The sequence below is a fragment of the Solanum stenotomum genome, chromosome 4 (assembly GCF_019186545.1).
Source record: "Solanum stenotomum isolate F172 chromosome 4, ASM1918654v1, whole genome shotgun sequence".
Lineage (NCBI taxonomy): Eukaryota > Viridiplantae > Streptophyta > Magnoliopsida > Solanales > Solanaceae > Solanum > Solanum stenotomum.
In genome coordinates, this window is record NC_064285.1 from 7,657,370 (window position 1) to 7,683,833 (window position 26,464).

A 26,464-nucleotide genomic window follows, 5' to 3' on the forward strand; every position below is an offset into this window, starting at 1 on the left:
CAAAGTTTTTCATATCCAATGCATGAAAAAACACATTTTAAAACATTGATTAAAGTTTAAGTTTATATATTATTTGACTCTCGAAATAAGAAACGTAACATAATTTGGGACGGACGGAAGGAGTAATTCTCAGGCAACATAAAATATGGTAGGAGAAATCAATGTTACTAGAAAATTTTGACAAATGAAAGAAATCGTAAAAGGAAAAATAATTGAACAACTAAAAAGAAAAAGCACTAGGGATGAATAGGGGCGGAGCTAGAAGCTCAAATATAAGTTCGATCGAGCACAATATAGTTTTTACAGTTTTTACTTCAATAATTTTTTGTGTTAAAAAAATTACTAAATATTTACAAATATTAAGTTTAGAATTCAATTATTGTCATTTAAGAATTTCAGAACCCATAATATTGAAATTTTGTCTCCATTTTTGAGTACATAACATTTTTTTTGTTTAGCCATCTGATATCTGAAGTCTACTTCGTTAACTAATTCTGATTTGTGCTAAGTATGCATACTAAAAGGATAACCTGTTTTTATCAAGAAATTCTTTATTTTTAGGATTCAAATTTGATATTTCGAATTTCAACCATCTCATTACATTCCTAATTAACAAAAATGATACATAATAAGTCGTTATTTGTAATTGTTGTAGATATTCGAAATCCACTTAGAGCTGAGATAATATATTTCAGATAATCATCAATTTACAATAGTTCATTTAGGAAGTCACTCAACTTAATTACAGTAGTTCACTTAAAGATTAAAGTCACTCAACTAAATAATGGTAGTTCACTTAAAAAGTCACTCAACTTAGGGTAGTTCACTTAGAAATTCACTCAATTTAAGATACTTCACATAGAAAGTCACTCAACTTTGTTTTATATCTAAAAAATTACTCAACTATAGATATCTTACTTAGAAAGTCACCGAACTGTTCTTTTCTCGTTGAAGCGTATCCTACACCTTATCTGAAAAATTCTATCATTTGACTACTCACTATTTAAATAAGATATACATAAAAAAAAACTTTTATTCACGTAGCAATTTAAAATATTTCAATAAAAGTCAAAACAAATAAATAGAATATTACAAAAAATAAAATAGAATAAAACAGAAACGGGTATCATATTATTTCATAAGATTTTAGCTTGAGACAAAATTTTCATTCAACAAATTAAATTTAATGAAATATGGTTAGGTGACTTATAAGTGAGATATCAATAGTTAAATGATTTTTGAATTATAGATTAAAGTTGACTAACTTTCTAAGTGAATTATCCTAAATTGAGTGACTTTTAAATTATAAAATAAAATTAAATGACTTTCTTAATGAATATCATAAGTTGAATGACCATCTGAGATATTGTCTCACAATGAACTAAATTTACAATAAGATCATACCGTTTTTTTTATATATAACCATAACGATGTTGAGGCATATTTATAGGTATCCTGGCTATTTTATTGGGTACCTGTTAATTATTCAAATTATTTGAAATATTTTTTTAAAAAAAGTACTTTCCATTAAAATGAAAAAATAAATAAAAATATTTTCTATCATTGTCAGAACTTTTTTCTAAATGTAATTAGAATGACGGTCTACAAATGTGCATAAAACACATTATAAACAAATTGAAAATTTCAAAGATTTACAGATCAATCTAGAATATTATGCCACATAACATAATATGCAATATATTATACAAAATTGTAATCGGGAAAAACACTCTACATAATGTGTTAATCTTGTATAATAGTATATAATTAAAAGTGCCCGCTTATGCACAAAATATGGGCTAAACCGGTTATAATTAGGGTGAATGTTCAATATTCGATTCATAATTTTTTAATTTTGGGTTCACTAATTAAGTAAGTAGCTAAAAATAGATACAAAATATCGAATTTTTAAATTTTGAATTGGTAATTTAATAATAGGTAAATCAAATTTATCAAAACCTACTTGTTAAGTACACTTGAAATACTAATGACATTTTGTTAGAGATTCATAATTTTTTGAGTAATCTTGGATGAGTGGCAATTTTTGGTCTGGATCATCAAAAAATTGGGGTTGGGGTTGTTAATTCTCTTCTTTCTAATTTGTAAAAATAATGTAATCCCTCGGTCTCTAATTATTTGTCCACCTTTCCTTTTTTAGTTGTCTCTAATTACTTGTCCATTTTGATAAATTAAGAAATGACAATTTTTTTACCTATTATACCCTCAATTAATTACTTTGAAAAAGATAGAACTTCTTGAAAATTCTAAGTTTTTAATTCATCTACTTCATAATTAATAGGGGTAAAATGGACAACTCACTATGTCAATAATTATTTTCTTAGTAGGTGTGTCAATTCAAAAGTAGACAAGTAATTAGGGACATAGGGAGTAGAATATAACTCTTCTTTTTGTTGTTCATTTCCTATTTGGTGGCGATATCCATATTAGTGTTTTGCAACATGATTTTCTTCATATTTAAGGTTCGAACCCAAGACTTTCAGTTAAGGATAGATCAGTCCCTTTACTACACCACAACCTATGTTTGTAATGAAATATAACTCTAAAACCCTCTCATCTTGTATTAAAAACACAAAAAATATATTTAGTAGAAAAAATACATTTTAAATCGAAAGTAATAACCAAACTATTAACGTAAGACATTTAAATTCAATTTTACATAATTTAAAAATATTTTTGACCATTTGTAAGACATTTAAATTCAATTTTACATAATTTAAAAATATTTTTGACCATTTTGCTGATAATTTTTTTTAAAAAATGTTACACTAAAGTGGGTACTGGTTATGGCATACAAAGAGAAAAGTGGTTAAGTATTTGATTAAACTTAGAAGTTAATCAAACTAATTTATAAACATTTTTTAGTTTATTTATATGTTTGGCAAATTGAGAAGTGTTAATAAGTCAAAAACAATAATGTAGTCATCCCTACTTCTAATTTTTCTACTTAAAAAAACTTTCAGTTTGACCAAATGTTTTATTCTTTAATTCTCTCTTTTTAAAAAATAAAAAAATAAAAAAAATTCAAACTTTCCTTGCAAAAACTAAACTCCTAAATTCCTATTCACACCGTATTAGTCATTCCTCCTTTTCTTACACAAATACCTTTAAATCAATTTGTTTTTAATAATATTATGGTTATGAAATACTCTTTCCAATCACTTTTATTTGTCATTGTTTGACTTGACACACTCGTTAAGAAAATAATTATTGTTATAGATGTTTTACCATGTTATCTTTACTAATTAATGTTTAGTATTGAGTCTTGAAAAATGATGTGGAAAATAATACTCCTTCCGTTTCAAAATAATTGAATTGTTGAGACATTTTTCATATTTTAAATTAATTTAATTGTTCAATTTTCAAGACTATTTTTAGAACATTCTTCCATTTTTACCCTTCATTTGAATTTTCTATGTGATGACTTCAAGAAACTTTAATTGCTTTGAATTATTTTAAAGATTAATTTGACAATAATTAATAAGGGTAAAAATGGAAAGTAATGTCTAATTTATGTCATAATCTTATTTTCTTAAAGGGTGTGAAACATCCCCAATAATTCAATTATTTTGAAATTGAGGGAGTATTTAATACTAAAAGTAAAACATGAAAAAAATAATTGTCTTTTCTTGATCTGTCAAAAATAACAAGTAAAAATGAAAACCTCTTTTAAGAATAAGTGATAAGTAAAAATAAACGGATGAAGTACATTAAAAATAAATTAATTTTACTAATATTAAGTTTTTAACCAAACACATCAATTCGTAAGTACTCCCTCTGTCCCTATTCACATATCCATTTTGGACTTGACACATCTATTAAGAAAATAATAATTGACATAGTGAGTTTAACATTTAACTCCTATTAATTGATAGAATTTCAAAATAAATTTACTCATTAAAGATGCTCTACCATTTTCAAAAACATTAACTCTCTAGATATAACATGTAAAAAGATATTGTCTTTTCTTTATTTGTCAAAGATTGACAAGTAAAAATGAACCAATAAAAAAATCAAAATTGAACAAGTGAAAAAGGACAAAAAAGTATTTATTTACCTCTAATATGGGATATATTTTTTTGTACGAATCCTTATTTTGTCGGACTCTAGTGTAGATAGCGGATATCAAATTTTAAAAAAAAGAAAAAGAAGTAATGTTTATTTATCCATTTTTTCCTCATATGAAATACCTGTATTTAAGTAAACGATTGAGACAATCGGAAGTCTTTCATCGTCCGGTCATAATTTGGGATTTCTCATATGTTCCACAATTTTAAGGTAATCCTCTCCTCCTTAAACTTTTCTTAACAAAAATGTTTCTGAGGTTTTTACAGAGTTTATTTATTCTATAATTCTTTGATTTCTGCCTTTACTACATGGGTAAAATCAAAATTTTGAAGTATATGGTTATCTTGTTGTTTACATAAGTATTGAATTAGGTTTTTCTTGTAGGAATTTTGGTTAAGGTTTTGTTCTATTCCATTGCCTTAATGTTTTCAATTGTTTGATGTTCAAATTCTTTCTATACATAAAAATTGGATTTTTAGCCCTAGATTGAGTTTTTTTGTTTGTTTGGATAACTGTGGTGTTTGGACCAGCTTGCGTGCACTTCAATTGTAGTTTCACGGAATACATGTCACCTTGCACTAATATGGTTACTCTATATACCAAGGTTATACCAAGGTTAGGACAGATGAGAAGAAATCATTTAGTGTTATAGAGTTTCTTTAGAGAAGGATTGCGATAAATTGATAGTCTAGATGAGATTTTTGTAGTTTCTTGCCCCCTATGATTTATGTTAATACTATTTGTTGTTTTTTATATTTTGATTATTGTCTTATATCTTGTTGTAGTTAGTGTTTATAGAATGTTTCGTTGTGTTTGCCCTAGGATTTTGCCATGACTTCTTCACTATCGTCAATCAGAAATAGCCTTTTCTACCTCCAAGGTAGGGGTAAGGTCGGGGTGCACTCTATCTTCCTCAGACCCCACTTTGTGGGATTACATTGAGTATGTTGTTGTTGTATGGATCTTTAAATATTGAATTTCTTGGAATTTATCCACTTAATCGCGCACACTATATTCAATAGTGTTGGACATGTGATGGACCTAATTACCCAAACTAATTTGGTATTGAAGGTTGCTAGATTGGTAACTACAATATCCTTATGACACAAAAATGAGATAATGGTCGTAAACAATTTTGAACTATCACTTTTTCTCAGAGTTCCACTCCCCGATTATCATTTGTTCCCTTGTTCTGCCTGAACTATTATCATCTATGTATTAGAACATACCTAGGTGAATAGATGGTGATAGTTCAGGTAGGAAAAGGGAGCGACTAATGGTTGAGTTGTGAAACTCTCGAAATAGTGATAGTTCATGTGTGTTTTTTACCATTAACTACACATCAAAGGTTTTTTAGTTTAATTTTATGAAACTTGTGCCTTCTTGCTTATGATTTTAACGACTTGTTGATCTAAGGCAACTTTATGTTCTATATGCAGTATTTGATAGCCGTTTCTGATTTTATTCAGTGGTAACTGAGATGGAAGACGTTGTATTCTCGTGTACTGGTAATGGAATTCAAGTGGACCGCAAAGTTGTTCAGACATTGCAAAAGAATTTTGTGCAAGTGCAGAACATTTTGGATCAAAACAGGTTGTTAATCAACGAGATCAACCAGAACCACGAGTCAACAATCCCAGATAACTTGACTCGAAATGTTGGTCTAATTAGAGAGCTAAATAACAATATTAGAAGAGTAGTTGATCTCTATGCTGATCTTTCCAGTTCTGTTACCACATCTATGGAGGCTTTCTCCGAGGGTGAATCAAACAATGCTAATCAATCAGATCAAAGAGACGGTCAGAAGAGAATTAGGTCCAGCTGAATTGACCGTTTTGAAGTTCCAACTTTCTCCGTTGATTGTTTCTAAGTTAATCAGCTCTCTTTAAGATGGTTTGAGTAGAACGGGATGGATATATACCGAGGCTATAAGCTATAACATTTTGAAAATAAATCCATCTGGTCATGTGTTCCTTTGTTATGATGTTTCTATCTGCTTCTGCAATTGGACTCAAATTCATGATTAGCATGTTGTAATCTTCTCCTTGTGTGTTTGTTACAGCAGAGTTACTTGTTCTGTCTTTAGATGTTTGAGTGGGCGCGAAGAAACTAGACATAGAGCCCCACTCATAGTTTCTCGTTTGAGTTATCCTTCCCAGTTTTACTTGAAATAGAAGAGCGTGCGTATATACTTTTGTCCTTTGTTCTTGTCTTTGGAACTCCTCGTTGTATCATGAATTTGTTTCTCTGTTATTTTCAAAATGCTGGTGTCTGGACTCGTTGAAACCTCGAGGGGGTGCTTAGTATAACACTTGTTGCCATGCCTTTTCTGGAATCACATTAAAAACTGCATTCCTGTATTCTGCATTTCACCATCAGACACCGCCTTTTCTTCTTTTAAAGTTGTTTACAAACTAGTCAAGATGCTTTTCTTTTAGCACAATTACATACAGAAGAAAATAAGCAATTTGCATTGTGATTAAAGGTTTTATCTTAATTATATCATGGTGAAATTCTCTCACACTGTTGATGTATACACCAATTATGGATCCAAAGAAATTACACTTGTGATTTATCTATCAAGGTTGCAAACCACTCTTTCCAATCCATGACCTTGTCCTCACCATTGACCACCTGTTATTTGACAGACTTAAACATATTAGCTTTTTGACAGCAACCAAAAGAATAGTGCAAGTGCATTCACAATAAGAAAGCTGATACAACTGATGGAAAATGTTTCATTATGCTCAAGTTCACCTCTATGAGATTTGAAGCAGAAATTAAAAATATTGGTTACTTCTTTTCGGAATAGACGTGATATAAAAAATGTTTGATTTTTGACCTTGAAAAGTTCCAAATAGGCACCACTGCATATTGACTAGTTCTTTCTGGGCAACTATAAATCTTCAAAAATTGAAAGCCAATCGAGGAACAAACCTCGAATATCAGTCCTTTCTGTGGTACAGTCTCAAGAGCCTCTACACAGATGAAAGCGGCATCCTCCTTGCTCAGCTTTCCTTGTGATGCACAGCCCTGGCATGAAGATCATAGAACCAGCTAATTTTACAAAACTAACTTTCTTGCAAATGATTTTAAGTGAATGACAAGTAGCAAGCCAAATTGCTTAAAAATATAGGAAACCAATCACCGAAAAACATATTCTGTCATAAATTTCATGCGAGGAATTTCTGAACCAATCTTGATAAAGATTCCACTATTCTATTCTAATTTGCTCTAATGCCAAAACGGAAGACATTTTCAAATCTTAACGCAATGATCGGAATGGTGGTAACTGGAAACTTCGAATATTTAGGAATCATCAACAAAACAATAGCGCTATTAGACCATCATCTGTATATCAAGTCAACGGGTCCGTCATGGGCACATTACTTTGTGTTTGAACGAAATGTAAAAACTTAAAACTTTAGTGGACAACTACTGTGTTGAGTAGCAACGGTAAGGAATTTGCTCAATATGAACAATGACAAACTGGTACAGTCGTTTTCTATTTGATTTGTGAATAATTTTGATTTATTTTGCACAAAAGGAACACCTTATAGTTCATTTTCTGGTGGTTTCAACCTAGGGAAACAGCCAATGACATTTCCAAATTGCCAAGTGACAAAAGAGCATTAAACAGATGGTGGTTTCGACACCATCTACCTAATAAAGAAGCTACACATATATAAGGATTACCTCTTTAAAGTTGAAACCTTGATTTCCACCCGGTGCATTTACCAACAAGCCAGTTCTAATAATGGTGTAAGGGATTCCCGAAGCCATAACCAGTGATTCATCTTGTTCTGCCTGTTTTCTTGCATTGGCAGTAACAATTGCTTGAACCCCACTAGAACCTCTATAAACAGACAGCTGCAATGTCATCGTATCATAAAATCAAAACCTAAACCGTTCGAAAATTGCCATTGCCTAGACATGTATGATAGAGGACTACCTGAGATAATAGGATTACATGTTGTAAACCTTTCCAACTCTCTAAATTTGATATAAAACCTTCCTACAAAATGCAGCTCAAGTGTAAGAGAACTTCTTAACAAATAATTGTGCACATAGAAAAGAAAGTTCCTAAATAAGCTACAGAAAAAATAATTAGCTAACAATAATAATTAGATGCAGCAAGATTACACGATAAATCCAAAACAGACGTAGTATAGATTCATACGCAGATGTAATGCTACTCGTTAATGTTCTTTGTAAGTGTTTTTGTTGGGGATCATAGTAAAAAAAATGATACCGGAGAATGATGATAAGAACGAGCATACATTTGGGCATATCACTGCACGAACACCACTTAGAGCCTTCTTTAGCAATGATCTGTCCCTTGCATCACCTGCTATTGGCTTCATAGCAGCTTAGGAACATTAAGTATTAAAATACTACCAAGTGTATGATACTAAAAATGCATATAAAAATGCCACCAACCTCAACATAAGTACCAAATGCTTCCATTGCAACCCGCTTATCCTTTACCAGAGCTTTGATCCGAGTTCTTTTGATTATCAAAGACAATATAATCATCTGTCCAAGATCATGTATAGGTGAAGTTGACAAAGAATGGGACGGATTAAAGATTGAGCTATATACTGAATCATTGAGGTAGGGCAGTGGGCACTGTTAAGGAAGACTGAGCTATGACTAAATCATTTCAGTTGAACTTAGATGACGTAAGAAAAATTCTACCCCCTGCTTGCACATGCACATATGTAAACAACAAGACATAAAGATTCTAGTGCAAGAGATCCGATGCTACCATATACGAACCTGACCAATCTCATTATCTCCATCGGTAACTAAAACTGCATCCCTGACTTCATCTTCTTCTGTTTGTGAGAAAAAAGGAACACATTGTTGATATGATATTTTAGAGAAGAAATCACATGCAAAATGATTACTAAATTCAGCTACCCGAAGACATATCTTCTTCTGAAAGGGATCCATCTTTTGGGAGGAGCTCGGGTGCCCCATACCATTTCCTTAACTTTGGACCGCCTGAAATCAATGGCATACATGGATGAAAATGTCAATCATTAAGGAGATGTTGTTTGATCAGCATTCTTTGAGAATTGAGATGCGTTAGAATACATCATATCACATAATTTTAGTAGGAAAGATTGACGTAATAAGCATTTACGTTTTAGGTGTTAGCCCTTTTCTGTTTCTCTTTTCATTTAATGACGTCTTTTCATCATTTGAGGGCCTAACAAGTTTAAAGATTTTCTCATTGAAATCATGACTGTTTATGATACCAATGATATTTACAACCTCAGAGGCTAGAGCAAAAACCGTTAAATGAAACTAAGAGTTGCCATCATCAGCCAGTAGAGATACTAAGTAGGCGTTTAGACATGCAATTTCATATATAATGCAGAAGCCAGAGAACACAGCATTATAAATCGATATATAATGCAAAGGCGCCTTGCCCCAGACGTTTTGCAGTGCACCAAATGTACTGGTGCACTGAATCCTTAAAGGAAATTAAAGAAAGATTAAATTTATACTCCCTCTGTCCCTAATTACTTGTCCACTTTTGAATTGACATACCTATTAAGAAAACAATTATTGACATAGAGAGTTTATCATTTTACCCCTATTAATTATATTCTACTGATTAATTGAGGGTATAATAGGTAAAATTATTTGGTCCTTTCTTGATTTTTCAAAATGGACAAGTAAATAGAGACAACTATAAAAGGAAAAATGGACAAATAATTAGGGACAGAGGGAGTACTTAATATGGAAAATGAGAGTTATATAAATCCTAAATTGGAAGAATTTTACACTAAAACATGTCAATCAAAGTTCAAACCAGAGAATTTCCTGTTTGTCATTCATATTTCTCACCGAAAACATAGAGCTATCGCAGCTAGAGGCAGATCCAGGATTTAAAAGGACTAGGTTCACCTCGTCATATATCTCTTTAGATTTATTATATGCTGGACCATAGAGGCATATGCAATCATCTTGAATTTCTACCTAACTATCTCCAGTTTAACGTAAACTGTTCCTATGTTATCTATCAGCATTACTATAGGATTTGGCAGAAGAATCAATTAAATTCAGCCTTAGCCCTCCTTGGCTCTTAATAAAACAAGGAAAAATTGTATGAAATAGCATACCATTAATTCAAATTAAATGTTAGCCATAGTTTATTTTAATTATAATTCGCAGCAAACATCCCCTCTTTTTGCCATCTGATTCGATAAACAATTAGTCATTTTATACATTTCGGTATAAAATGTGTTTGTGCTTGTATAAAGTGAGAGAAAAGTGTATACACAAATATAAATACATATATTTTCGTCCTATACACTTATAATTATATAAATACAGATCTTAGTATACAAATTACAATGTATAAATGAATTTATACAAAATTGAACAATTTGTATAAAATTGGATGTTTGTAGCGAATTATACAAATCAAAAGCTTCATAGCAAACATAAAATTTGCTATGGAGCGCAATTATACAAACTATAGTTATAACATACAAATATAATTTTTATATTTGCTATATATAAAAGTTGTTCATAAAACAAGGGAAAAGAGTCTGATATACGCTTCAACTTACTTTGTCATTTTGAGCTCATATATTCTTGTTACAAATATAGCACACATATACCCTTACCATTATAAAAATGGCTTACATATACCCCTACCGTTACAAAAGTCGCTCATAAATACCTTCTTATCTAACGTTAGCAATATATATGTGCTACTTTTATTCAATCCCAAACAGTTGGGGTCAGCTATATGACTATTGACGACTATCCATGTATCCCCATTTAAATTGCAACATTCAGATACCCAATTAACTACTGAACAACAACTACTTCTGATTGAAAATTGAGTGGTAGCTCAAGCTCTACTTCCCGCAATGTTAATTGTCAAAGCATACAAAATTAAAAGTTCAGTATCAAATTTCCCCAATTTTGTCAAAGCACAAATTAAATTGCTCTCTGAAATGAATCATTCAAAATGAATATCTAAAGGATAATACTCAATTAACAATAAATTGAAGTAAACAAGTGAAATCAAACCTTCAATGTAATCTAGAATTTGGTCCATAAAACCTATTTTCTTCGGAGAAGAAAAACAAGTGAGCGAACGCTTATTACTCTTCCAATTCCAATTTCTGCACCACAATTGTGGACATGGAGAGAAGCACAAGAATTTTGAAGGTTGATTCACACAAACAGATAAACTTCCCATGGACTCCACAAACGGTTGGTTTCTGTTATGTCAAGCATAAATTACTACAAGTGATTTTATGACAAGAAGATAGTAGCGAAATTTTATAAGTGAGGTATGAAAAGTGTGTTCGCTGTAAATTTGATATAAAATTTATTTTAGTTAACTTAAATTTTAACTCAATAAATAAAAAAATTATGAACATATACACTAAAATTTTTGGCTCCATCTTTGTTAATAGATAGTTACATCAACAATATATTATTAATAGCCGCTCATTAACACATATATATATTTTTTTATCTATATACATTATTGCATGAATATATATTGTGAAAAAATTAACTATAATGAAATAATATTATCGTCAAATATTGGAAAAAACCAAATAGTAACAAAATTGAAGAATAAGAAATCAAAGTGTAATTATCTAAAAATTAGTGTACAAAATTAAAATTTAAACTTAGGTCCTCTAAGTTTGAAGAACTTTTCATTTTGATCCCACCTTATTTGCACCACCCTTGTTTCTCCATTCTTCTAGTCGAGACTCGAGTGCATACACTATCTTCTACTTACACACGAGCCGCCGCATATAGTCGCCGGTACGGTCGCCGGTGTTTACAATATCTTCTCGTCGTTCAGGTATACGCCGATATCTACGATTAAAATTAGCTCTTGTAGTGTTTTAACCTGGCAAATGATTCGAATCCTAAATTAGCTCGTAATTCTCTGATTGACGCTTTGATTTTTTACATTAACAACAGTGTCAAATGCATGATATGCTGCATTCTGAATATTGCTCCTTAATTGAAAAATCATTAGTTCTATTTGATTATCAGAATTTTACTCTGAATGGATTTGTGTGTGATTAGTTTCAACTATGATTTCTCGTAGTTGTTTTGATGTTTACAAGTTAATTTCCAGATTTTGTTTCATATGTGATAACAGAGGATCATATGATTCATATGGATCACAATTGGTTTGTGATTGAGCAAATAGACTATCTATTGGTTGATTGGTAGTGAAAAGATTCAACTTGGATTCATCATATTACTTGTGATTTTTGCAAGGAATAGAGGATTGATATAGTTGATCCCGACTATTTTGGGATTGAGGTGTAGACTCTTGATTGATTGATTTATTTGTCATGTGATAATGGCTTACAAAGTTGTTATAGTATAGTATCTACCTTTAGTATTACAGACCAATTTGCTGAATATTTCTCTGGGAAAAGAAATTATAATAGAAGGGCCACAAGTCCAAGCATGTGAAGTTGATTGCATCAGCTATTAAAGTTTCATCATCCAATACTTGTTAAATAGAAGGTCCATGTGAATTATTTAAACTTTCAGTATAGCATGGTATCTTTTTTTTTTTTTTTTTTTTTTTTTTTTTTTTTTTTTTGATGAAGACAATATAGCTCGGTATCTTTGACTCTAGCTAGTAGCTGCTCCCTCCTTTTTGCTTATGTGTCTTTTGAGGGCAAACATGATTTTCATTTTTTTTTTTCTGGTTGATACTTTTGTGAGTATCTCATTGTTGATGATACAGTTTCTTGACTATAGCTTATCTTTCTTTGTTTCTCATTGCAGGAAAACTAAGGAACCATGGGGATCGTAGAGAGGATTAAAGAAATAGAAGCTGAGATGGCTCGTACACAAAAGAATAAAGCAACTGGTAACTGTTTACTAAAGCCTTTTTGACAGTTGTGTTTCCACCATCATTATTTGAAGTGCCATTCACGTTACTATTAAGCATAACCTTGTCAACAGATACATTACCTTTTCTTTTTCTCCTGAGTCCTCCTGGAACCTTGTTAAAGCGATCTGCTGCCTGGAGGAGCAACTCTTGTTACTGTCTTTAAATTAATAGAAAGAGAGAAATATGTGTGGAATATTGGTGTTTGTACTTGGTCAGTAATGGCTTCTACAACTTTTTATTATTATTTGATGACTGTGCTTTCTTTCATGCCTCATATCATATGCCAAGTAAATGTTATCTTTGCGGTCTATGGACTTCTCCCCCCCCTCCCAAATGCATGTCAGCGCATCATAATTAACTCAATCATTACATACATACTTCTACAGTAAACCTAACTCAAATTTAATAATTTATAGTGACACCCCAAAAAGCATTAAAATGAACTTATTTTGACTATTAGGACAGGCACGAGAACTCAAAATATTATCGGAAGCTCTTATCAAAGGATTTGAGCTCTGCTGGAAATGCTTATGGTTGAACCACAACTACCATAATGTGTGACCATGATGAACTATTTTAGTTAATTTAATCTATCTTCTCTAAACAGTAATCATGCAGATGAATCGACATAAACCCTCAGGAGTCTCTAAAGGATCTGGTTGGCAAAGCTAGAGCTAAAACTTAGAGTTTCTTAGTCAACCAAAGGAGACTAACCTCTTGTAGGAGCACTATTGGATAGTTGAAATTCAAAAGCACTTGTGCTAGAAGTATGAACTTTACATGGATCTTGCAAGAATAAGAACATCCCTTATGGTTTGGCATGGGATGATATTAATTTGACAGCAATTTTTTTAGAGCTTCGTAGTCGCTCGTGATGATTCATTCCTCTGCCCTTAATTCCTCTGTACATGTATTTTGTGTTATGAGGTGCAGGCTTACTCCATGTATCCTCTCACATACAAATGAACGTGGTAAATTTTATTTATATCTTGTATCTGTGATGAATAAACCTGTCTGTATGTCAACCTTTTCCCCAAATTTCCTCAGAAGCTTAGTGATATATGTACCTTGGATGTGCAGAGTATCATCTTGGTCAGCTGAAGGCTAAGATAGCAAAGCTGAGGACACAACTGCTGGAGCCCCCTAAAGTATGTAATTTTTGTGTTTTGGACTGTTAATTGGTGCAGTGAATTCTCCATGAACTTAAGTTTCCTCTAGATTTCATGATATATAAGTTCACGTTCACTTGAAACCGGCTTTCTCCTATCTGTCTTTTTTTCTTCTTTTGATAGAGAGATAATAATAACCTTCTGATTATGCTGATGCAACAGGGTTCCAGTGGAGCTGGAGAGGGGTTTGAAGTCACAAAGTATGGCCATGGACGTGTTGCACTAATAGGATTTCCAAGGTTTGACATCTCCTCTCTTGGTTTTAGATGTCATTAATTTCATCAGAAGTGAAAAAAAGATATTAGTATGTACGGGTTAATTTTACAAAGTAGAATATTTTTGAAGCATTGTGTGCTAGATATGGAATTTAATCACTTTTTGGCTTTTGCTGATCTTCTACATCATCTGATTTGTACCCTAAAAACAACAACAACAACATACCCAGTGAAATCCCACAATTGGGGTCTGGGGAGGGTGGTGAGTACGCAGCCTTACCCATACTTGTGAAATAATTTGAGTTAATAGCCTAAAATTCTGAAGATCTGTTATGTGAGACTTCTTTTGGCGAGGCCAAAGATGGGAATCTAACTCAGGACATTTAACTACAGCTGATCTGATAGTTATGGAGAAAAGTTGTTCTCAGTGTTGACTTGCTACTGTGTATTTGCCTTTTCCCTTTGGGTGTCTACAAGAATTTCATTTTTCAGTTATGTTAGCTGCAACTCTTGGTCCCCTAAAAACTTTGGTTTGTTTTTACAGTGTTGGAAAGTCAACACTCCTAACGATGCTGACTGGAACACATTCTGAAGCTGCATCATATGAGTTCACTACACTTACTTGCATTCCTGGTATTATACACTACAATGATACCAAAATTCAATTGCTTGATCTTCCGGGTATCATTGAGGGTGCATCAGAAGGCAAGGGGCGTGGTAGGCAGGTAATTGTTGATACTAATTTAGCAATTTGGCAAAGAATGGATAAAATATAGTTCCTGAAGTTCATGATCTTGATGATGAAAGCCTCTGAAGAATTTCTCTTTGATGACAGGTCATTGCTGTTTCCAAGTCATCAGACATTGTTTTGATGGTTCTGGATGCTTCAAAAGTGAGTGTTGGTCATTGTAGGTGATACTCTGACAGTATTGGTTTTATTAAAGCTCTTTAAAACGCGCTCCAGGTCTATGTGCTTTAAGCGCAAAGCACAATTATAAAGGATGGGCTTTAGTTAAAAAAGGTGCAATGAAAGAAAAAATTAGATCTGTAATGCAAGAAATAAGGAACAAAGTCATTCATAATGTTTTCCCTAACAATTAATACATCTCTTTGCTGATTAAAATTATCATTTAGTACTGCCCGGTTCAAGATAGAATTCATGGGCAATGTGGTGCTTGCCTTAGTGCCTTGCCTATAGAGAAGCACCCTTAAGCGAGACGAAGCGCCCTCCTGGAGCTTTTCTGAGCTTCAGGGATTAAGTGCGCCTAAAATGAGCCTTTGACAACATTGGTTTTCATTAGATGTAAATCGTTCAGTAGATGTCTGTTTTGATAGAACTTAATAGATATTGTTGTAATTGTTCTATGAATGGGTGATTTCGGTTATGATATTCTTTAATATTTTATTATTTAATATGATAACATGGTTATGATATTGTTTATGTATATTACTTCTATAGACAAAATTCTATTGCTTTCTCTTAATCCCTCTAACATTTTAGTGTGTCAGGATCTAACATGTGGCCCCTTCTTTCAACCCTCTCATACTTAAAATACTAGAAACTTTCAAGGTCTCATCTTAGTACTTAGTGATTGTGATATTGTTCGGATTGTAGTAGATATAGCATATATTTCTTGTGATTAGTAGATGAACTTTACAAGTCTGAGATTTTTTCTGGAACTAAGGCTCCTAAGTGTAACAGTCTTGTGATACGGATAGATTCTATTTTTGTGAGAGTCAGCCATATTATAAAAGGGTTTCCTACAAGTTAAATCCATGGAATGCTGCAAGAAAAAGCAATATTATCAACTTGCTGTACCTATTAAATAAATATGCTAAGCTTGTCTCTGATATGCTTATGTGCTTACCGAATCAAATGTCTAGAACAGTGACCTTGATAATGTCATGCCCATCTTAGACTTGATTAATTGTCTAGTGGAAGAAACAATAACATACGTTGTACTTGGACCACAACAATTATTCATGAAGTTAATAATGATGAAACAAAGCTGTGACGGCTTGTCTTGCTGTATATGTTGGGAGTCTGGAAATTTGGTGGTTAGTTGTACCTTTTGTTTGTATCCTGAGGACTTCCTATAACTATTAAATTCATCTTGTTCCCCTGGTAGCTGTTCAACCAACTATTGAATCGTCTGTTAAGCTATTGTTGATTAGAATTTTCATATTCTTGCACTTCCTATTGAGAGGTGACACACTCCTTTTCAATTTAGAGTGAAGGCCATCGACAAATTTTAACAAGGGAGCTGGAAGCTGTGGGACTGCGATTAAATAAACGACCTCCTCAGGTGATCTATTCTGTGCATTATTTATGTTGTCATTTTAGCTCCTTCATTCTTATTAACATTATTATTCTTTATCTCTCTGTTTTTTATTTGTGAAGATATCATTTTTTCTGAGGATTTTCTCAATTATTGGCAACACAACTACTGTATAGCATTATATGGGTTGATCTTATAGCAGAGTACACCTTGACATTCGTCCCCAAGTTTTTAGGTGGCAGGGTTCTTACTTCATTTACTTTCTCTGGCATTGATATTATGAGACACTTGCTGGAGTTTATGCCCTAGGTAACCCTGTTTTAAAAAGGAGTTCGAGTAAGAATGGAGATTAGAGAATGCTTTTATCATCTATATCAGTGGTTGGCAAGTCTAGTTTGAAAATATTTCTTCCTCACAATATTTTTTCTGGAATCCCGGAGATTGTCTTTAAAGTGCAGTTTTAGTTTTTTGCACACATGCATTCATTGGCAATATGCTCCCCTCAGATTTGACAACTTCAAAATGTGGATTTAATTTACATTAGCAAATGGTTGCAGATATACTTTAAGAAGAAAAAGACGGGAGGGATTTCTTTCAACAGCACGTTGCATCTGACACATATTGATGAGAAGCTCTGCTATCAAATTCTTCATGAATACAAGATTCACAATGCTGAGGTACTCTTACCCTGTTAGCGTAATATGCTGCAGAACATCATGTGGGAACTTATATTTTCTCACAAACAAAATTGTTGATTCTACTAACATTTTGTGGATTGTTTGCAAGTTCACATTTGCCTCTTCCCCTTTTAAATGTGCAAAATCTCTGTAACTTTATATTCTTTGTTCACCTTGTTAGGTTTTATTTCGTGAAGATGCTACAGTGGATGACCTTATTGATGTTATTGAGGGAAATCGTAAATACATGAAGTGTATATATGTCTACAACAAGATAGATGTTGTCGGTATTGATGATGTGGACAGATTATCCCGACAGCCAAACTCCATTGTCATTAGCTGCAACTTGAAGGTATTTTGTGCAATAGGTATAAGAATACTGAAAGAAGTAAATTAACAGCTATGGCAAGTTTTTTGATGAATCAGAAAGCCTACTAATCAGGTCTAATGTTTTAGCAAGGTGCTACCTTTATTACAATTTACTGTTTCTTTGCATTTGCATATTGATATTTAGTATGACTGCAATGAAGAGCACATTTAAGTGTCTTGAAAGTGCATTTCTGGGACTGTCCACTAAATACAGTTGGCGGTGACAATGACACATGAAGTTGCAATCTTTTCTTTTTGTGTGGTTCTGTATGTAGTGGCGTACGCAAAATTTTCAATAAGCGGCGTCAATATTCATAGAAGAAAGGATAAAATTTAATTATCACATTTATAAGTAAGATATATCCTTGACCCATTGGTTTAGTTTAGTTTTAAGCAGTGTTATCAAAGGCGCGCTTTAAGCGCGCTTAAGCCCTAAAGCGAGGCTCAAAACGTGTTGAGCGCTTCGCCTCGCTTTATGTGTGCTTCAGTGTTGTCATCAAGGTTCTAAGACAAACATTTCCTTGCCAATGAGCCTCTTATGAAGAAGTGACACTAAATAATTGATATTTCACTTTATCATAATATTTTTTCAATTTCTTTGGTCATATATTTGTCATTCATATTTATAATTATTAGTCTTGTCTAAACATATATATTTGTATTCTTTTCTCCCTTTGCGCCTTTTTTCGTTAAAGCCCACGCTTTATTTGCACTTTGGGCTTAAAGCCCCCACGGACCTTAGAGCTTTTTTGCACTTTTCGCTTTTGATAACACTACTTTTAAGCTAGAAGAGGTCTTGGGTTCAATACTACTTGACCAGAATTTTAAGCAATATAATATGTTATATGTTGCAAAAATATGCTTAGGTTGACGTTTGAACCTCCAGCCTAAAAGAGCAAAACCGTACACTGAACCAACATGCCAAGAGACATCTTTTGTCCAGCAGTGTCATTTCGTTCAATATATCTCTTTATGCATAGTATTAATATGTATATCTAGTTAAAAAAATTCCAACGAAGCGGTATCACTTGACACCTCTCCACTCAATGTGGGTGTACATCCTGTCTGTATGACTTCCAAGGCCTTGTTCTGTTTAGAAGTCTTTTTTCTTGTAGTTTGTCCTTCGGGAAATAGTAAGTGTTACTTTTTCTAGGATCGCTAGGATCTTCCCAGGTTGAATTGCTTCATTGTGAATATGGGTTCTGGGACCAGTAATTACATTTACTTCTTTTTCCTTTGTGAAATTTGGCTTGAAAATCCAAAGGGAAATTGAAGACCGCGGGACGTGAATCCCTGGGCACATATGAATGCTCTGTTTCTCTTGTGTTGGAATGGGGTCAAACTATCCTTACATGCTAATGTGCTTTTCAGAAATCTTCTAACCCATTGCCTTGTCTGCATATTAATATTGCTATCGAACTTGGAACAGCTGAATCTGGACAGACTACTTGCAAAAATGTGGGAAGCAATGGGTCTTGTTAGAGTTTATACAAAGCCTCAAGGCCAGCAACCAGATTTCGCCGAGCCTGTGGTTCTCTCTGCTGTATGTTGTATCACTTTATGCTTTTAAAGATTTTCCACTTGTGCGCTGTTGCTGTAGCTTTGTTGATAAATCTTTTTCATGTATTTATGATTTCAGGATAGAGGTGGCTGTACTGTAGAAGATTTCTGTAATCACATACATAGGAGCCTTGTTAAGGATGTGAAGTATGTTTTGGTATGGGGCACGAGTGCAAGGCACTACCCTCAGCATTGTGGTCTCAGTCATCCGCTTCAGGATGAAGACGTGGTTCAGATTGTCAAGAAAAAGGTAGCTAATTTTGCTTTGGGATTTCAACATATTCTCATTATTATATTAATATCAGCCGTAGCATGGCAACATGTTTGTTGGGAGTAGTTTTCTTACTTGTAAACACAATCTGGGCCTTGAATATTGTCTCAATATATCTTCAAACAATCAACCTTATCTTCCTGCTAAAAGTATAAGCAAACTTATACTATGATTTCTTCACCATATCGGCTTTGGAAGTTGTCTCACTATCACTGTGCTTCATGAAGACACACTTGATGCCTATGACATTCAAAGCATTCTCTTTTTTATTGTGCAGGAGAGGGAAGATGGTGGAGGCAAAGGCCGATTTAAGTCACATTCTAATGCTCCTGTTCGGATATCTGACAGAGAGAAAAAGGCTCCACTGAAGACATAGTTTAATCAGAAGGTGAAGCTTTTATTTATGTGCTAATCGTTGAGACATCAATTTTTGATCGGAGAGTATATTGCAGGAAAGTAATGAGCTATTCTAGAGGTTTCTTCAGCTCTAAGGTGTGAAGCTAATCATAATTATGATATCAACACTATGCAGTGTAAAAAAATATGGACATATGCCTACCCTCCGAAGGGTAAGGTCTGCGTAGATCCTATCCTACCCAGACCCCACTTGTGGGATTGCATTGGGTATGCTGTTGTTGCCTTCCCTCCGAAGGCAAGATGTGCTGTTTAGAGTTTCCATCTGTAACCCGTTATTGGAACTTTAGATGTCAGCTTCCAACTGGCAGTACGTATTTGTGAGAACTAATGTGGTTGAAATGGTAGAGGCCTGAGGGAACTTTTGATACCCAAAATATTCGAAAATAAGTAAGAAATTCACTTATTTTCCTTAAAAATAAATTCCAAGCTTTCATACCGAACACACCCTTAGTTTTAACAGTGGAATTTTGGTCATGATTCATTACTATCGTTACAATTTTTTTTTTCTTTTCCTTTCTGTCTCTTTTTGTCATGTTACCTTGGTTGGTAATAATCTCAATAATGAATATGGGTTGTTGTTAAGGATCAATTTTGATTAGTGTGGAAGTGGCCTAATGTCCAATCCATGTTGTCAGATCTCAGTCGTTTCTAATTTACTTTAGTTCTTAGAGTGAATTAAAGAGGAAAGAAGACACAAGAGTGACATATTGTTGTTTTGTTTTAGAAAGAGATACTCTAATCTAATGATAAAGTAAACCCACATTGTATGTACCAAGTTTTAGATGCATGCCTAACACTGAACTCCCTCCATTCGCTTATATTTGGTAGTATTAAATCAAATGATAATTTTAATATATTTTTCTTTAAATATATTAAGTTTAATATTTGATGAATTATTATAGTTAATAATAAGAATAAATTAGGAATTATGTGATAAATTACATATTATTTTTTCAAATTTGACAAGTAAAAGTGGACAGAGAGAGAAATGTTCATAATAATGACAAGATATAATAGTAGTATTGTCTTTCTACCACTTCAATGGACTCCACGATCTTCACACTCTCTTATTTAAGGTCATGTCCTCAAGAAGCTCAGGAAGCGCTATGTTCTGTCTAATCATTTCCTCCAAATACTTTCCGGCTTACCTCTACATCTCTGAACACCGACCATTGACAACCTCTCACACCTCATCACTGGGGCATCTATACTTTTTCTTTTTACATGTCCAAACTATTTCAACCTCGCTCCACTCATTTGCCCNCCACACACACACACACACATGCTACTTCCAACTTGTTCTAGATATCTTAACTCCTAATCTTATCTCTAATATGTCCACACATCTACCTACCTCACCATCCTTATTTCTGCAACTTTCATCTTTTGAACATGGGAGTTATTGACTCACCAACATATATACCACAACATACAATTAATATAGTCTGTCTAACCATAGCCTTGTAGAACTTACCTTTAAGTTTAGGTGGTACCTTCGTATCACACAAGACTTTAGAGATGAACTTGTATTTTGCCCATCTATCATTAATATGATGTGTGACATCATCGTCGATCTCCTCATTATCTTGAGTTAAAGGCTCAAGATACTTCAAACATTCTTTCTTAGGGATGACTTGAGTATCAAGCCTCACTTCCACAGTAACCTCCTATGTTGCATCACTGAACTTGCACTCGAAGTATTCAGTTTTGGTCCTTCTTAGGTTGAACCTTTTAGACTCCATATATAGTTTGCCTCCAGACCCCAACCTAGCGGATTAACTCTATTACGAGTCTCGTTAGTTAGTACTATGTCATGCGAATGCCATACATATTCGTGACACTTCACCTTGTATATATCGCGTCAATTCATCCATCACCAAAGTAAATATAAACGGGCTAAGACTCGATTCTTAGTGTAACCCCATCATGACCGAAAAGTGTTCTAAGCAACTTCTAACTGAACTCACTTGATCTTAGATCCATCATAACTGCTCTACTATAAGCCATAAATATACCTCTGACATCTAAGCATCTCCATAAAAAACTCTCTTGAAACTTTATCATAAGCCATCTCTAGGTCAATAAATATCATATTTTATATTTATATTTGATATATTTAATGACATATTTGGTTGAGTGATTTTATTGATATAAAAATCTAAGTTGAGTGATTTTATTGATACAAAATAAAGTTCAATGACTTTATTAGATAAATTATCAAAGTTGAATGACCTTTTGAGATATTAACTCATCCAAACACACCATAATGCCAACATTTGGTTTTCCCTTTGCATTATGAGCATTGAGTGCTAAATGTTGAGTAAGTAGAGAAAATAGTGTAATTAGGTATGGAAGATGTTGCAACTTGCAACTAAGGAGATTCAACCAATACCATGCAACCAATAGAATTATAGTAGAAGTCATTCAAGCAACATGTCATTTTTTTTTTTTCAAATAATGAAGGAAAAAAGTGGTGATAATATGATGTATGGTCTAATTTTTCAAGAAAGAAATCAAACAAAAACAAACATGGCAGTCCAATAAAATCAAATAATAGTATAGTCTGTTGGTGGGATGGTTTGTGACTTTGTGTACTAAATGAATTGAACTTATTGTTAGTGTGGTGATTATGGCTTCATCTCTTTTTTTGTTGTTTCCTTTTGTTCTTTCACAAGTATTGTTCCTTAAAACTAGCTTAGATTAAGACAAGTTTAAGCCACATGTCATGTACCTTGTTGACTTGTCTGATTAATTTTTTCTATGCAACCCATGGGGTCCAATACTAGAACAAAAATATAGAGCCATGTTCTCCATGCATGACAATCACATCTTTACATTCACGTAGATAATTTATTAAAATGCAAACACCAATTTATAATACTTCTTAAATATCATAGCAAATGATGAAAGATTATTTCAGTGTTCACTGTTGGGATTATTAGTATATTTACTTAATCTACTAAGAATATAAATTAAATTAGGTTGAGTATAGTGCTGGAATTAAAATCATAGGGCCATGATGTGATGCAGAAACTAATAAGGAAAAATGTATAAATATACTGCTGAACTTGTTTCAAAAAGTCAATTACATGTTTAAACTATCATGGTGATCTATTACACACCTTTATTATTTAGAATTAAATTTACTTATCCCCTAAAGTTAACGTGGCCATTAAAAAAACGTGTTTAGTAAAAAAATTAATTAAAATCCTTTTTCCACCACCATCCTCACCCCCACCCCCACCTCCACCCCACACCTCTTCTTCTTCTTCATACCCCACTCGTGTCTTTTTCTTGTTCATTTTTTTTTAGTTTTTTTTATCACCTTTCATATCCGATTTTTCTCTTCGACTTTGTTGGTCATTGATAAAATTAATGATTGAGCTTAAAAAATAAAAAATATAATGATGGATTTGTTGGTGGTGGGTGACAAAAAAAGAGAATTGAAGGTGGTGAAGAAAAAAAATCAATATTGATAATGGTGGTGGTGATATTTGGTGGATGGTTTGTACCTTTTGATGGTGATCGGTGATGTAATTTTGGTGTTGAGTTAATAAGAGTTGAATTTTGTGGTGGTTCTTTACAATTTTGTGGAGACGATGGTGATAGTGTGATTTTGATGGTGAATTTGATCGTAGGTAGTGAAATTTGTGGCAACAATTTTAATTTTTGATGGTGAAACTGAAATTTATGAATTTGGTACTGATATTGTGGCAATAATAGTAGTTCCATGCATTGAAGATGAATCAATTGAATGACCTGATTTTTTTTTTTTTCAAAATCTGACATGACATCTAATGTGGTAGTGAGATGACATTGATGTGGTACGAGTGTAATACACATCTCATTGTGAGAGTGATTTTATACGTCTCTAGGGGTAAATAAATTCACTTTTGAGTAGTACAAATGTGTAATAGATCGCCATGACAGTTTAAGAGTGTAACTGACTTTTCAGATCAAGTTCAATAGTGAATTTATGCATTTTCCCAACTAATAATTACAAATTTTAATGGCGATAAATTAAGAAAAACTTTATTGAAAAAACATAATATTTATTAGGGAAAAATGTCTGAAATATATCCGAACTTTGACCAAAATTGCTGTAACAATAACGAACTTTGGAAAAGACCTTTTACCCCCTGCACTATTTAATAGTGTATTTTAAAGGTATATATGTGCCCACGTGGACATCATAAATATTGCATCATTATAAATAGTAGTGTGTCCATGTGGGCACATATATACCTTTAAAATACACTATTAAATAGTGCATGGGGTAAAAGGTCCTCCATAAAGTTTGATATCGTAACAACAATTTCAGTGAAAATTGAAGTATTTTTCAAATCCTTTTCCCTATTTATTATGATTTGATCAAGTGACCTGCATATATTGTAAAATTAATATTGAAAAAACATAAAGTCAAATAAGAGAACAAGAATAATCTCTCTCTGAACAAAACTCTTTTATGTATGACTATATTGTGAGTCCAAAACCTAAATAAGTCACAAATAGATAAAAGTGACTAAAATAAGCCACTATTCTAGTAAGTAACTAAAATAGGCTTAGTGGAAGAAAAAATTCCGTTTTATGCAATATTTCTAACGTTTTCCGTTAGTCTCATAACATATATATTTTAATATATAACAGAACTATTTTTTACACTTTGTAAAGTGGAAGTTTTTCTCATACTTTATAAAGTGGAAGAAAAAAATATGTTTTACAAAGAGGAATATTTTTCAAGTATTGTTATAGGAGAACGTTGTTGACTAGTCTTAGGCTCCTTCCTAACATAGATTTCAAGTATTGTTAACTTGATTTGATCTATGTAGTCATTTTGAACCCTCAAAAGTCGGCCAACAATTCGTCGTTATAGATAATCCACTCTCCAAAATTTACTTGTCCTTGTGATAAAAATGAAGTGGGGTATTCTTCGACTATAATCAAATTATAATCAATACTATTTATACCCATTCTTTTATAAATTGATGAAAGAAATTTATGATATCGGACATTAATTTAATATTTTGCATTGTATTTGGGATGACACTTATAATAAACGTCATCCCAATAAATCGAAACTCTAACTTTTGGTACAATAGACATCTTTTTTTGATTGAAATGAAGAAAAATAGAAGACTAAAGATGTTGAAGGGCAATGCTTGAACGTCCTTAAATAGAGCTTGGAGGAGTTTTTAAATAAAAAAATAAAAATATACATAATGTAATAATTTTTTCCGTTTTTATGATATGCCATCAAATCAATATAATTGTATGACAAACATTGCAAGAGCTTCATAAAGAGATACAATTTAATGCAAAATGTGAAAAATATTCCTCTTTATAAAACATAATATTTTCTTTCACGACAAAGGGTAAGAAAAACTTCTACTTTACAAAGTATAAGAAAAACTTCCACTTTACAAAGTGTAAAAAATAGTTCCGTTATATATTAAAATATACACGCGTTATGAGACTAACGGAAAACGTTTGGAATATTACATAAAACGAAATTTTTTCTTCCACCAAGTCTAGTTTAGTTGCTTACTAGAATAGTGACTTATTTTGGTCACTTTTATTTTTTTATGGCTTATTTAGATTCCGAACTCCTATATTGTGGATACTATTATTTATAATATCTCCATTTACAAAAAATCAAATCGTTTTCTCTAAGAAAAAATAGATATAGATAGAAGTCCAAATCTTCTCCAAGGAAAAGGTAGAAATTCAATGATCTTACAATTTTTTTATGTAAATTTTTGGAAAATATTTTTTTAAGAAAATAAGTTTCCTTAAAATGAAAAAAAAATAACCTTTTTAATGAAAGTATGAAAACAAGTTCTACAAGTGATATTTTACATTGGTTGTACTCTTCAACCTCTAACACATCTCACCTTCACCCACCAGGTCGTAGACCTCAACCCACACCCCTACTCACACATCTCATAATATTTGTCTCTATGATATACAAATATTTTTAGAATAATATTCTTATTTATATATCGAACACCCAAAAAAAAAATCACTTATTTTCCTAAAAAAATATTTCCAGCTTTTATACCAAACAAGCAAACACACCCTTAGTTTTAACAGTGAACTTTTGCCCATGACTCATTACTATTGTTACAATTTTTTTTTTCTCTTTTCTTCATGTTACCTTGTTCACTATAATCTCAATTTTGATCAGTGTGGAAGTGACCTTATGTCCAATCCATGTTGTGTCAGTTGCTTCTAATTTACTTAAGTTTTTGGGGTGAATTAAAAGGAAAAGGAGACAAAAGAGTTGCATATTGTTGTTTTATTTAAGAAAGAGATATTCTAATCTAACAAGAAGGCTTAAGTCGAAAATTTTTATTCTGTGCAAGGCACACATATTGTCAGTTGTGTGAAGCCTTTTCTGTCTGCCATTTTGTATACTGTGGGACCCATAGTGTATTAATTTCATTTTCCTTTCTTCCAATTTTACTCTTTTCTTATACTTTTATCTTTCTTAGTTGCATTTTCTTTTTTTGCTTG

At 32.6% G+C, this 26,464-nt stretch overlaps 3 protein-coding genes across 4 annotated transcripts; 2 read left to right on the forward strand and 1 right to left on the reverse strand.

Annotated features, from left to right (window-relative positions):
• The first annotated feature begins 4,187 nt into the window (after positions 1-4,187).
• On the forward strand, positions 4,188-6,067 carry LOC125861755 (protein ELF4-LIKE 3-like). Its single transcript, XM_049541614.1, has 2 exons — positions 4,188-4,296; positions 5,526-6,067. The coding sequence occupies exon 2, from the start codon at positions 5,567-5,569 to the stop codon at positions 5,909-5,911; it is 345 nt and encodes a 114-aa protein (XP_049397571.1). The 5' UTR covers positions 4,188-4,296; positions 5,526-5,566; the 3' UTR covers positions 5,912-6,067.
• Positions 6,068-6,540: 473 nt separating this feature from the next.
• Positions 6,541-11,358, reverse strand: LOC125861737 (uncharacterized). Its single transcript, XM_049541597.1, has 9 exons — positions 11,143-11,358; positions 9,010-9,093; positions 8,866-8,924; positions 8,527-8,622; positions 8,367-8,444; positions 8,039-8,101; positions 7,783-7,956; positions 7,024-7,119; positions 6,541-6,720 (listed from the first exon to the last, which is right to left on the reverse strand). The coding sequence occupies exons 1-9, from the start codon at positions 11,312-11,314 to the stop codon at positions 6,646-6,648; spliced, it is 897 nt and encodes a 298-aa protein (XP_049397554.1). The 5' UTR covers positions 11,315-11,358; the 3' UTR covers positions 6,541-6,645.
• Positions 11,359-11,798: 440 nt separating this feature from the next.
• LOC125861728 (developmentally-regulated G-protein 2) lies at positions 11,799-20,425 on the forward strand. 2 transcript variants are annotated; one of them, XM_049541587.1, is made up of 13 exons: positions 11,831-11,935; positions 12,886-12,970; positions 14,075-14,142; positions 14,326-14,402; positions 14,923-15,103; positions 15,214-15,270; positions 16,610-16,684; positions 17,215-17,334; positions 17,516-17,686; positions 19,133-19,246; positions 19,343-19,513; positions 19,812-19,922; positions 19,987-20,425. In XM_049541587.1, exons 2-12 carry the CDS (start codon positions 12,901-12,903, stop codon positions 19,908-19,910), a joined length of 1,203 nt encoding a protein of 400 aa, XP_049397544.1. In that variant the 5' UTR covers positions 11,831-11,935; positions 12,886-12,900; the 3' UTR covers positions 19,911-19,922; positions 19,987-20,425. The 2 variants fall into 2 exon arrangements, with proteins under 2 accessions (XP_049397545.1, XP_049397544.1); XM_049541588.1 differs by having other exon boundaries at positions 11,799-11,935; positions 19,812-20,425.
• The last annotated feature ends 6,039 nt before the right edge of the window (positions 20,426-26,464 follow it).

Excerpts from the sequence above, each read along its gene's own strand:
- LOC125861755 (XM_049541614.1), top strand. The coding sequence starts at position 5,567 with ATGGAAGACGTTGTATTCTCGTGTACTGGTAATGGAATTCAAGTGGAC.
- LOC125861737 (XM_049541597.1), bottom strand. The coding sequence starts at position 11,314 with ATGGGAAGTTTATCTGTTTGTGTGAATCAACCTTCAAAATTCTTGTGC. Across the intron at positions 9,094-11,142 it reads AATTCTAGATTACATTGAAG|GCGGTCCAAAGTTAAGGAAA; the intron begins GTTTGATTTCAC and ends CATTGATTTCAG. Across the intron at positions 6,721-7,023 it reads AGAAAGGACTGATATTCGAG|GTGGTCAATGGTGAGGACAA; the intron begins GTTTGTTCCTCG and ends GTCAAATAACAG.
- LOC125861728 (XM_049541588.1), top strand. The coding sequence starts at position 12,901 with ATGGGGATCGTAGAGAGGATTAAAGAAATAGAAGCTGAGATGGCTCGT. Across the intron at positions 14,143-14,325 it reads AACTGCTGGAGCCCCCTAAA|GGTTCCAGTGGAGCTGGAGA; the intron begins GTATGTAATTTT and ends CTGATGCAACAG. Across the intron at positions 17,687-19,132 it reads TCATTAGCTGCAACTTGAAG|CTGAATCTGGACAGACTACT; the intron begins GTATTTTGTGCA and ends AACTTGGAACAG.